This window comes from Alosa alosa, chromosome 7, assembly GCF_017589495.1.
Source record: "Alosa alosa isolate M-15738 ecotype Scorff River chromosome 7, AALO_Geno_1.1, whole genome shotgun sequence".
Classification (NCBI taxonomy): domain Eukaryota; kingdom Metazoa; phylum Chordata; class Actinopteri; order Clupeiformes; family Clupeidae; genus Alosa; species Alosa alosa.
Window position 1 is genome coordinate 4,633,460 of NC_063195.1, and position 13,818 is coordinate 4,647,277.

The 13,818-nt window shown below is 41.1% G+C and overlaps 1 protein-coding gene across 1 annotated transcript; it reads left to right on the top strand.

Moving 5' to 3' along the window:
* Positions 1–8,524: 8,524 nt before the first annotated feature.
* On the top strand, positions 8,525–13,564 carry LOC125297686 (interferon-induced protein 44-like). The gene is made up of 5 exons (XM_048248124.1): positions 8,525–8,710; positions 9,144–9,296; positions 9,599–9,812; positions 10,030–10,130; positions 12,793–13,564. Exons 1-5 carry the CDS (start codon positions 8,525–8,527, stop codon positions 13,042–13,044), a joined length of 906 nt encoding a protein of 301 aa, XP_048104081.1. The 3' UTR covers positions 13,045–13,564.
* The last annotated feature ends 254 nt before the right edge of the window (positions 13,565–13,818 follow it).

The following is a 13,818-nucleotide window of genomic DNA, read 5'->3' on the forward strand; positions in this document are numbered from 1 at the left end:
AAGTGGTGCTACCAGTGTATGAAACATGTTTGATATGTTTTGGAATGTCTTTGATGTCTGTGATCAAAATGAGAACAAAACATTCCATGCCAGATGATCTCACCCCCCCCAGAAACAGCCATGGGAGGATCAGAATCCAAGGAGCACCCTCCTCGTCCTCCTGTCTCTTTTCCACGTAAGGACACTCTTCTTGTTAAATCACCAGCACCCCTTAGTGGATTCAGCAACCATAATCAGCCTTACATTTAGGACCTTTCCAAGATTTCCCCAAGACTGTGTCCAGGTTATAATTTTCCGTCATAAAGGCATAAAGCACAATGTCTGGCTATCAAACTTACTATACGTTTGATTTGTGTTCTGATAAGTTTTTGGTGTTCTCTGATTCATTAGTTAATTTATTCATTAGTATTATTCATTTGTTTCCCAGTGCTGCCAGAACCCTGGAGGACACTGGACTGGGAGTAAGTTTACTTTCAAATATCCTCAAATTCCTCGTTTTCCTCTTCCCCTGTTCCTCTGACAACGGTTTACTCGCTTTCTGCTTCTTTTTGCTGGCTCTGCCATGACAAATGTCTGAGAAACTCCAGCGCTACCTTGTCCTAGCCAGTGCCTGATTTGTATGTGTGTTCTGCAGCAAAGCAATTTGTTACATCGCGAGACCTCAAGACTTTCTGTCTCTGAGGTCGGCTGTAGAGTCGTGATATATACCATCAATCATACTTGTGACGTTGCTGTTGGACTTTAACCTGGTGATGGTAATAACATATTGGAATATTGGACATTATGTTCTACTCCACTTTCTCTCAGTCCCCATTTTTCAGCCTTTATGGCTGGAACATTTCATCAGATACTGCCACTGGGAAATGCACAAAATAAAAATGATTCTAAAATGGTTTCATCAAAGTTAGTCAGACCCAAATAAGGAGGTACACGATTAGACTGATTTCGTGAAACTCATGAAAAATAGCTACACATGATTGGTGTACAATAGCACCCACAGTAAATCAAAGAGCAAACCATCATGACAATCAGAACAAGAGCTAGTAAGCCAAAAATAATATTTTTATGGATCTCCACCTCAGATTGGTGTACCACCTTTTTCAGATTATTAACCGATTTAGAGGCATCAGGACATAAAGCACTTGTGAATATAAGAATAACAAGTTCTGAATCCAATACTCTCTCTGCCCAACTCGCCACTGGTTCTCTGACACCACATCTCCTCTTGCTTCCCCTATTCTCTCCCTGGCCTCTTATCTTGCATAGGAGGCTCATAATTATAGGGCTGTGGCCCGTTATAAGCTTAAGCAATAAGCCCTGAGAGGCCGTAGGTTACACTGATCTTAGAACAGATAAGGACCATTGTTAGGCACAACGCACTAGCAGAGCGTGCTAAACCCCCCCTTAGCTGTCATAAAATCATTGCAACCTATGGACTCGAGCAGCTTATTGCTTTTCTAAAATGGTTACTACATATATCTGGCAATATTTCATAAAAAAGGCACACAACGAGAAACGACTTATTCATAGATAATCATTCTTCTGCCAAGAAATAATCTATTCAAAGAAATTACAATATTTATGTGACGTTAGTATAATTTTTTTATTTTACTTTTATTTTTAAGTTTTATTTTAGCATGGGTATCCTCTGTAAAAGAAACCAGCATTTAGCTTAAACAGCATGCAGTTAAAATCCTTAAATTCATGGACATGTCTTTGCTTTACTTTTGAGGCAAAAAACATCACTCTTGACAGCCGCCAGACTTTTTGATAAGGCGTGAAATGTCCACTGGGGATTTTGTTTCTTGCTATTACACATGGCAGGGAATCCATGTTTTGTTGCTAAGCTGCTGCCTAGCAGGTAAAACACATTTAAACGGCTAGCCTACATTTAAAACAATTTATTAGGTAGAAATGATGGCACATGTCTACATTCAATGCAATTGAGGCCATAGATGCCAAATTGTGTTTAGATCCAATGAAACTGCCATCATGGAAACAGAACATCACACTTCAGTAGGCTACTCTATTTGTGGTGCTGCAGTAGCCTAATATAGAGAAAATGCGGTCAATGTGTTGGCTGTGTCTAGATTCTGCAGGAGTTTACAAGGGCATTAAACATGATTCAGCCAATCACAATCAAGGACCAGAACTATCTGTTTTAGAAGCGTTTGTTTACTATCTCCTCTGAGTCTGTGTGAGGATACATTCAACTTGAACAGACTGCCCTCTGTTGCCTCACTTCCGGTTAGGGACTGTTCGTTATTTATAGAGCATCACAGTCCCGCCCACAGGAGTTTCCGGAAGTAAGAATTCAATGAAATTTCTCCATTGACAATTCGGGTATAAGCCATAAAAACTTAACTGCACATGGTAGACTCAAAACCAGCTACGGCTGTACTAAGCGATTGTATATGGTCATATAGAGGGCGAAAATTCAAGGGGCACTAACCTTGTTTTGAAATAAATGTCTTTTAATCGCGATGTCTTGGATAAGTACTTCATTACCCACAATCCTGAACAATCCCACAATCCCACAGTGATGCCTCTGATTGGTGGAAAGGCCGTTATGATCATAGTTTAAACTTTATCAGCGAAAATTATTGACAAAGATGGCGGAGTCTTTTACTGCCTATGGCGAAAATCTTTAATGTGAATAAAAACTTTCTAGACGAACATTGGTACTTGTATCAACAAGGATTGCGGTTTATATATCACACGAACTTAGTCAGGGCCAATACACCATCAAGTAGAACACTGAATGCTAGTTTAAACACTTAACTTTTCAGGTAGCCGGTAGGCTAATCATTAGCCTTTCAGACATTAGAATGTCATTATAATGCTGCTAACATTAATATAATGTTTTAGTGACCTTGTTGTTTCTATGAACATTAATTGTTGTTTATAGGACACATCAACTTAGTCGAGGCATAAAAAGCCCTGTATCTCATTAAATACTTCAACTTTTGAACTAACTAGCTAGCTGATAGCACATGCAAGCTGAATGCTACCACCGGCTAGCAGCTAGACACTGTAGTAAAATGGTTAGCAAACCGTCCATGCCCCCGTGAATATTTCACTGTTTCAAGGACGAAATCAAGAGTGTACAAAGGGGTGAAAAACACTTTAAATCAGGTCACATTATTGACTGTTGTGTGTCCGAGGGTTAGCTTGTGGGTTTTGTAAGGGCCAGCATGAGGGACAAGACCTACAAAGTTGTGTGGTGAGTTTTGCAGGGAGGTTGGTAATGCTAGTTAACATTAGCTAGGCTACTGTAGCCTTCATACTGTACGAGTCATATCATCAATCATTAACCTAGAAATACTTCTTCGTACATTTAATAAACATTTTGCGTAATAATTCACAGCAAACTGAATATGGTGGTCCAAGAGCAGACCATGCACCGGTCCATGCATCAGGATGGCAGTCAGATATGAAGCACTGCACAATGTTGCTAACGTTAACCGCTTTCACACACACACACAATATAAAATGCACGATGGTAAATATAACATTCAATACCAAAACACAATTATTTGCACGATTACTCCTGAAATAACTGCTATTAACTGCACATTCACTATATAAAAATCACTGTTTGGAGGAAAGGGTTCGCATGCTGTCGCCGCCCAGTTGGAAATGATATCGCGCTGGTTCGTGCATTGCTTATATATTATTCAGTGAGGCGCGGTGGTTTATGGGATGAGTAGTTCCTTCGCTCGGAAATGACAATATGTACACAGTCTTGTACCTTTGACTTTTTTTGGACTTTCTCTTTGTTTTTTCACTCGAAATGATATGTTGTATGCTTATGAGTTACTCCGTAGCTGATTAGCCTAAGACATGCTCTAAAACTCTTTAGATACGGATTTTTCCAAAACGTCAATGGGAGAAATGAATGGGAAATTTACTTCCGGAAACTAAGCTCTCTCGGAGGAGGGGCGGGACTGTGACGCTCTATAAACGGGGCCACCGGAGGAAAATAGGGGAGTCATGTCTTTTTATTCTTTGTTGAGGGGAGGGTCACCTAACTTTTTTTTGTCTAGGAGGGGGGGTCACCCATCTTTTGTATTAATGAAAACAGCAAAAAATCAAAGTGGCTTGTTTGATTGTTGATTTCTGTCGCCATATAACGTTCTCTTTCGTTCCATAGCTCTGTCAACATTGAACAATGAAAATAAGGGAGATTTCCCGGGTTTCTCACGCAAAATACGGAAAAAGTCAACATTCGTCCCCATTAACGTTGGAAGGGTTGGAGCAACAAAGTAGCCTACTTTATTCACAGCCTATATCCATTTGGTCAACTTTATCCAGCCCTAAAAAAGCTAAATTTAACTTTGGTTTACTTGTAGACTAACTTTAAACAGTGTGCATGCTTAACATAAAGCATACTTGTGCTTCATTCATCCACACATCCAGCTCCTAACGTTTTGACAAGCATTTCTACCAATTGACTTTGTTCCTGCCCATCTCTAGCTTTGCTGTCTCCATCCTTTCTGTTTTTGTTGTTTGCAAAAAAAATATATAGTAGGCCCCATTTATTGGTAACCAGCAACAAGTGCAATTTGTTAATCGCTGTCATTCTCTCTCCTGCCAACAAAAATGTGTTACGTTCCAAGTAGCAGTGCGTAATTCTGCTTCATAAAGTTGAACAAATACATTGGTCAAATAAATAGCCAGTTTATGGTCTACAGTGTAGAGTTGGTAAGTTATGGTAGGCCAACTTGGAGTGAATACACGGGGAATTCTTTGTCTAATCGTAGCTGAGTAGCCTGGCAGGTGCGCACGTAGACTTACCTAGCGTTTATGGGCTTCGGAAAAACCTTTCTCAGAGTGAAAACATCATCATTCCGCGTCATTCACGTCACTTAATGTGTGAGTCAGAGGTCGGAAACTGGGGCTAGATTTTGCTAACAGAGTTGCCCAGTTAGGCGCTCGTCATCACTTTTGTTGTCACGTTGTAGTTCGTTTGTAGTCCATGTGGCCTTTCATGTCCAACAGTTTTAATGTGAACTTGGGAATTTGCCGTTTTTGTCACTTGAAAGCTGCATATCATTCTTTCACGAGCATCTTACACTATATTTTAAGCAAATACAGTTGTTTGTTTAGGATTAGTGAGTGTATGTTTTAACCTTTGTTGTGGCATCCGTGTTTGTCACACATTCTGATGGCAAAGCACATGAACACTTGCTGTCGGAAAAACAAAGTAGCCATGGGGGCGGTCCTTGTCATTCCGAGGTGCCCTGAATGCACCCATAGCCTAGCCTACGGCCGAACACTGCAAGCGTCAATGAATCGTGCTCTCACGACAACCACGTCGTTAACTTAAATAGGCCTAGGTTAACATCACTCTGAGTTCCCATTCAAGCAAGCAAAACGATTATTTGAATACATCTGTTTCACTGTAAGGGCAAGGGGTAACTAACCTGACTCCGCCAGATGGATTTGCTCATCTGGGAACTTTTCATTGAAGAACTTTTGGGAAGGGGCGGAAATACTGGTTAGCTGATTGGATAAGCCATCTGTCTATCACCACCTTTGGTGGTTATCGAAGGGCCAAATCAACCAATTAGATGAACAAAGTGTTCTTCTAATGCCTTCGTTTAACATACAATTAAGTTAGGTAACGTAACTAACGTTAAGATGTTTTAACTTACCATTTGTATGTGACATGAACCTAATCAACGACAATTCCCATCAAGTTTTTACGGTAGACCCAACACTTCTGAAGAAAGTATATTCCTCCGTTATGAACTGGAATCGGCCGTGGAGGATGTCTGTGTCGTTTATTCCTCCCAGCTGCATGGCTGAGACTCATAGCTTCACAGCTTACCCAGGAATACTTTCTAATTTGAATAAAACTTGCGCGATAGCTATGCTCATCTCATCTGTGGATGCCGTCATGTTGTTCGTTGCGTCACACCTCAACCCGCCTCAAAGCCAACGCTGATTGGACGTTTGTTTGGTGAACTGCTCCAAATTCTCTTTAACGAAAAGTTGCCAGACTGATCTGCGAGTGAAACCTCTCACGAGGCTAAGGGGTAACAACAGGACAACACCAGAGAATAGGCTTGTTCGACTTGGACTGAGTCTGACTTGGTCTGGCTTTCTACGTAAACGTGATCTTCAGAGGCTAGCCGGGAGGAGCTACAACAGAGGGCAGCTCATCCCGGACAGACAGGCTACAGTGGAAGACAACTGCAAGATCTGTCTGCAGGCTAAGACTCCCACGATATTTTAAGGTCATGTGACATGGTGTCACGGTGGTAAGTCCCTCCACGGCTGACAGAAGTCGGACAGAATTTCTAACCAGCAAGCATTGCGTCCATCCCAATATGCATTGTGTTCAACCCAGCATGCATCACATCAAGTCAGATCTGCACAGATCTGCCTCAAGTCGAACACGCCTATTGTCTAATAAGGGGAGAACTGCCACTCTAGGAAAACTTCCGGTTTCTGAACTGGTTGCAGTTCCTTCTGTGGTTCCACATGAGGAGCGCTCCGCCCACGAAAGTGCAGAATGCATGGAGGTCTATGGAGCTGTACCCCTCAAAATCCACTTTTCTCGGGATATAATTCTTTTTAAAGTAATTTGAGTATTGTATTCGAAAAGGGGAGGCAAAGAAAATACACTTGGTTGAGTATTATATTTTTTAAAGTCACTTAATTGTTCTAAAAGCATTTTCAAATGTGTCAATGGCGTCATTCATTAGCACAATGCTAGTGTGTTATGTGCAACAACGACCCAACCTGTAAGAAATCAAAAGGACATAAGTACTCGTTCATTCAACTTTTGACCTATAACCCATGTTGAAGTTATACAAACTACAATCAAATCTGAGATTTGTCAACGACAATCAGGTGAAAGAGACAAATTTAGCCGTCTAGCTCCATTGACTCTCATTCTGCACTCATGGCGATCGCCCCCAGTGGAACTCTGGTGGAACTGCATCCAAAATTCGGTACAATGGGAATACAGAGTGGCAAGGCTCTCCGTAGACGGGCTCTGACAACACAGAGACAGGCCAGAATGCAGGACTAATGTTATGAGAGTATTACAGTAATATGGGATATTCTACGGGAAAATATTAAAACGGCAAGACAGCGGGGAAAAGTTAAAATGATAAACCCGGAAAAAGTTGGCATGTTAGGTATTTTTCAGTCCCTGTGATTATTTGTGAAATTGTGCAAACGGCCTTTTCAAGTCATTTGAGAAGGAAGGTGTAGCAAGCTCCCAAATTGACGCTCGTCTGAGAAATTTTACATTGCTTTACAATGACTGAGGAAGCCTAGAGACGAGTCCATAGCAACAAGTTCATGTGTTGAATTTGTTATTACCCAGTGTGCTTTGTTGAATGGTCTCAATGTTTTATTGTTTTATTTCATGTGAATACTTACTAGAGGAGTAACTTATTTCAAGTAGGCTAATGCAGTTGCAGGAAGTGTGCATTTAGTTTCCATGCTTATTGTGTTTCCACAACAATGTTAGTTAGTAAATCTACTGAAATGGCCACCATCTTGGTAAAGTGTAATGTGTAAGATCAGAAAGCAGAGGTTGATTTTAGAACGGTAGCCTTAGTCAATGTGTTTTCATAGCGCTTAAAAGCGTGGGCGGAAGATATCGACAATTGGCTCATGTCTTTTTTGAAAAAACTGCTGGAGGGTCGTTGAAAATTTACTTGCAGGCAGGGGAGGGTCATGCAACTTTTGATTGAAGCACTTAAAATTCCTCTGGTGGCCCCGTTTATAAATAACGAACAGTCCCTTAGTGGTTTATCCACAGCTTTCCTGTGAGTCTTAATTGGGCATCGCGGAAGTTTTTTTCTCACAATTTTCTCGAAAAATGTTGTTTCTGGCATAGTTACATATTTTTCTTTCTGAGAATCTAGTTCCTTCATCCTTTTTCTACACTATGATTTATAGGGGTGTCCAACCTGCATGTTGCTCTTTAAAGAAACCCTATGCAAGTCTGGTCATTCCTTTCCTTCGCTATTTCTGGGTTTTCGCTGGATTTGGGCTCGCATTTTTCACAGCATAGCTCCCCCTGCAGCTTCGGTAGCAAGTGACTGCTACGCTAAACCCTAGCGCGAACTAGCCATCAAGAAACCAAGCTAAACACATACATGGCTCACAATAAAACGGTCGAGCAACACATTGTTCAAGAGACTATCAAACCACATTACAAAACGAAGTTCACCCAAGGGTAGGCTACTTACAATTTCAACAGCAACAAAGCCAAGTCGGCGTCCGTTTTGCAGTTTTCTTAGAAACTACAATCTGACTACATTTTTGAGGTGCGATTGGAAAGTGTTGTAGAACCATCAGAACGACTCTCAACCTGCATAATTAAGGTCATTTTTGCTGAAATTGTTGCATAGGGTTTCTTTAACTTAAGCAATCTCTAAAGTTTCACATGATATTCAGATTCAGATTTTATTTATTAGTATTCTTATTATTCAGTGAGTGTTCATCCACAATATTCATCAGACCCATCAATGTTTAAATACACAGCACAAAGGATGAGATGATAGACCATTTAAAGAGATTTCAAATCAGCACTCCAGATGTGAAGCATCTCCATATCCTGGTCCATGGTCCAGTGGGAGCAGGGAAGTCCAGCTTCATCAACTCCATAGACAGCATCTTTCAGGGGCGAATGACCAGTGGAGCCATAGCAGAAGCATCGGCCGGCCACAGCTTCACAAAGATTGTGAGTAACGTTCACGGCACCTCGTTGAATATATGTGACAAGTCTAAGAAAGTTAATTGATATGGTAAATAACTGAATAAAAGAAGGTTGCTGCTGCTGCTGCTCAAGATGATTGATATGTTTAAAAAATGAATAAAGATAATTTGCAAGCAATCACACAGATTGTGCAGTGAATAGAACATTGTACACAGTAGAACGCAGAATCGAAATGTGTGTTGATCCCTAGCAAATTAAACACATATACTGGATAGACAACATAGTGCACTTATTTAAATGAAAACGTCAATTACAAGTCAAATGCATGGAGCCTTGTGCAGTTCCTTGATGGCGTTAATAATTTTAATTTTTTAAATATATGGTTAATTGTAGCAGCATAATTTGTGATTGTTATGAATTAGTGTAAATTAATGAGAATATTTATCATAATTTTCAGTATAAAACCCACAAAATGAAAGCTGGAGAATACGGATCCTACTTACCATTTGTCTTCAGTGATGTCATGGGCCTGGAAAGAGGAGAATTTGAAGGGGTGCAAATAGATGACCTCATGAAAATATTGGAGGATCACATTAAAGACGGTTATATGGTAATACACACATACACTTCACTTCTATATGTGTGTCCACTATTAACCAAGAATTGTACAATAACAAAACAGCAGTGCAACAAATGAATACATGCAACACCTTTTTCTTGATAGACTGAACGAAGAGATGACAGGGAATGTTATTTACAGGGGATGTTATTCCGTGGGAGACATTGAATAAGCTAATGGGCCAAAATGTTGGTGTGTTCTTTTAAACGAAATGCTTGCTACTAACTACAGGACTAACTAACTACTACTAACTACTAACTTCTCTTTGTCACCTTTCTTACTCCCTTGGAAAGTTCAACCCAATAAACCCATGTGCAGAGGGCGACAAAAGTCACAACAAAGATCCAAGTCTGAGTGACAGGGTTCACTGTCTGGTCAGCATCATTCCAGCAGACAGTGTCCTCTGGTGTGCTGACAGCAAGAACATATCACAACATGCCATGCAGGAAAAGGACGAAGCCTTCATCAACAAGATCAAAGACGTCAGAGAACGTGCCAGCAAGATGGGCAAGTGTTACACAACAACCAATTAGCTTTTATCAAAAGCTCACACATCAATTTCATATTGACGTGTAAGCTTTGATAAAGCACATTAATAGCTTTCTTATAAAACTCACCTTCCTGCTTGGGACAGTTACCTGAGTCAGGGAAATCACCCTAAATAAGAAACCCCCCCCCCCCCCCCCCACAATTGGAAAGGTAATGTTTCTGGTTTCTGTTTCAGGCATCCCTCAAATTATCATCCTATCAAAAGTGGATGAGGCATGCCCAGAGGTCCACAACAACATTAAAATGGTCTACAGAAGCAAAATGATCCGTGAGAAGGTGCACATTTCTTACATTATTACATACAAACAGCTGAAGGAGACGCTAAAAATAGGTGTAAAACATACTTGTTTATTTATTAAAGGTATAGTGAGTTACTAATGTGCCAATAATTGTTGCACATGTGTTTTTATTACACATGCATGTACACAAAGTATATTTTGTTCTCAGAACAAATCTGCTTCCCTTCAAGGTTAAAATACAGTACAGTTGTACTCCATTGTGGAACTAATATCTCAAACATACACTCAAGCGATACATTCCTAATGTTATAGGTAGGGTATTTCAAACACAGTGGCCAATCAACAACAAAGCTTATTTACTGGCAAAAACAAAATCACCAACATAACAGCCTTAGGGAACATTTCACTGGAATTATCAAGCAGGCACTTTCCTTCATTGGTGTTTTCACTGAATTTACCTGTTGAGGAGTACGGTCACAAATATGTGATTAGAATGTTCGCAGTCCGAGAGTTCCATATTATGATGCGACAATTACCCTCAGAGATTTTCCCCATAGACTGTAGAATAGAATTCTAGAAGGAACCAGGAAAATAATTCACTCCTCAACAGGTTAAGCCAACAACATCTCCAGAAGGCTCAACAGTGGTGGCGTCCCAGATAGGTGATGACTCATGATTGGTTCTCTATCAACAAATACCAACAATGAACCAAAGCAGACAAGACAGAATCACCAGAGTAGCCTGCTTATGCAACAAGTAGGCTTCACTAGCAAGTGATGCAGGCTCGAAGCCAGTTTCATCAAGTGATTTAAGTCAATCAATTAGTTTCCACAAAATACACGAGAAGTCACCGTGCCCCCAGACCCCCTTAGCATTTCAGAGGCCCAAAAATATTTGATGTCACAGGACCCAAATTGTCCAGCAGCACCCAATCAGTAATGATCATTTTTGTAAGATGTGATCGCCTATTTTGAGTGTGATAGATTGTGTCCAACACCAGCGTCCTGGAGGAGGCTGGCACCTCCACCATCACTGCCATCATCGCCCAACACCAGCTCAGATGGATTGGCCACGTGATTCGAATGCCTGACTCTCGCCTCCCCAAACAAGTCCTCTACTCACAGCTTGTCCAAGGAAAGCGTGCCCCAGGTGGCCAAAAGAAAAGGTACAAAGACAACATCAAAACAAACTCAAGAAGTTCCACATAGGCCTCAATACCTGGGAGGCCACAGCAACTAACAGGGCAGCCTGGAGACAACTTGTCCGAGATGGAGCTGCACAGTATAACGACGACCTCCGTAGTGCTGCAGAAGACAAACACAGACGCAGAAAGGAAATCGCTTCCACCAAAAAAGCTCCACCCAAACCCAGAAGCGCTACTGCCCACCCATGCCCACACGCGCTACTGGCCACCAAACCCACAAGCGCTACTGCCCACCCAAACCCACAAGCGCTACTGCCCACCCATGCCCACACGCGCTACTGCCCACCCAAACCCACAAGCGCTACTGCCCACCCAAACCCACACGCGCTACTGCCCACCCAAACCCACACGCGCTACTGCACACCCAAACCCACACGCGCTACTGCCCACCCAAACCCACACGCGCTACTGCACACCCAAACCCACATGCACTACTGCCCACCCATGCCCACATTGCCCCAAAATATGCGGGTCCAGGATTGGCCTCTTCGCCCACCTGAAGACCCATAAGGACCAAGAAGGAGGACCGACATACTCAACCTCGAGTGTCCGCCGATGATCATGAGAAGCGTGTAGATCTAATTGAGTGCCTGTCACTTTAAGACATTTGTGAGAGAACCCTTGCAGTTTGAACACAGTTATGATATGTGTGAATGCAATTCATGTTTTCTACGTAGTTAGTTAAAATAAAGGTTCGTACAGTACTTCTCCTTGGGATAAGCACTTTTGAGTCTTGGAATTCCATTTACATCGGGAAAATATTGCAAATATTCAGATAGATAGAGATAGATAGATACTTTATTGATCCCCAAGGGGAAATTCAAGAAATTGCCTGCTTGATAACTCCAGTAAAATGTTCCCTAAGGATGTTATGTTGGTGATTCAGTGTCAGAGATAAAAAATGAGTAGAGCCCTGCACGAGCATGTTAAGCTCGACATCCAAACAGTATTCTAACGTTCGCTTAGCGATACGGCTTGATTGCATAACTTAGTTTAGTCTCTCCAATGTACTATGTTGTTATAAGACCTAAGCAGAGTTATCTTGAATGCAGCAGTTTTGAACAAATTTGCGCAGCATGGTCACAATGCTAAGCAGATTTAATAGCAATTTAGCCCGCTGTCTTCTATGCAATGCTTCTATGTGGCAATTACAATCCTTAAAAAATTGTTAATGTTTTATTTAATGTATGCAGAGAAGGGGCAGCGGGTTCGAGAGAGAGCGGGGTGGGGCAAGAAAAGGGCAAGAAAAGGCAGTTTATGAAATGATTTTATCTCATTTAAGTTTACAACATGAAATGATTTTTTTGATTTAAATAGTACAACATGTGAAACACTGTGCTTAACATTGTGTGTGTGTGGTGTCTGCAGATGAAATATCATGCAGTGTGTGTGTGATTAGTGTGTGTGTGTGCAGATGAAACATGTGTGTGTGTGTGTGTGCTTGTGTGGTATGTGTGATGAAACACTGTGTGTGTGTGTGTGTGTGTGTCTGCAGATGAAACACTGTAGTTATAACACAGGAGTTCCCCTAAACTGCATCTTCCCAGTGAAGTGCTACCATGAGGAGATTGATCTGAACAAGGACATGGACGTGCTGCTGCTGTCTGCACTGAAACACATCCTGAACCCAGCTAACGATCACGTGGCAGATAAAACTGGTGAAGTGGACGTGCTGCTGCTGTCTGCACTGACACACATCCTGAACCCAGCTAACGACCACGTGGCAGAGATGAAAATACAAGACTGAAAGTCCCATTTAAAAATATATACTGTACTATCATTCCTCTTATTGATCTGATACTACCTCTCTCTGTCTCTCCCATGCACACACACACAGACACACACACAGACACACACACACTCACATGCACACGCGCATACACACACACACACACACACACACACACACACACTTTACATAATAACTGATTTCACTAGTTTTATTACTTAATTATTTAAATATTCATTTAACCAGGACAAACCATTTTAAGCATTAACCCACAGATTTTTAAAGGGCATATAATCTGTTTAACATAATATGTGACCCTGCAAGGCGAAACCAGTCGCTTTGGTAAAATTTAGAAATTTAAGTTATTGTGCTCATATCATGAATGGCCATAAACTAAGCTTTCCAACAATATGTATATTGAGGGTATTGCAAGTATCGCTAAGATAACCGCATCCAAATTTGCCGTTATAACCCGTATGTTTGTTTATCGTGGATTTTCTCAAAATAGCACCATGCGCAAAGCGACTGGTTTCACCTTGCAGGGTCACATACAGTATGCAAGGTGTTAGTTATTACCTCTGGATTAGTTGAAATAAATCAGCCTTTTTACAGTGATTGTTCATTATTATCTTTTTACAATGATTGTTCATTATTATTTCTTCTCATTCTAAGTTGTCTGGGTATTTGCTCTAAAGAAGCCAAATCCAAACTGACACATCAATGAATGTAATGGGTGATTAAAGCACCCACTGAATCAATCTATTTCACAGATGTCATCATCATCAATATATT

Excerpts from the sequence above, each read along its gene's own strand:
- LOC125297686 (XM_048248124.1), top strand. The coding sequence starts at position 8,525 with ATGATAGACCATTTAAAGAGATTTCAAATCAGCACTCCAGATGTGAAG. Across the intron at positions 8,711-9,143 it reads GCCACAGCTTCACAAAGATT|TATAAAACCCACAAAATGAA; the intron begins GTGAGTAACGTT and ends CATAATTTTCAG. Across the intron at positions 9,813-10,029 it reads AGAACGTGCCAGCAAGATGG|GCATCCCTCAAATTATCATC; the intron begins GCAAGTGTTACA and ends TTTCTGTTTCAG.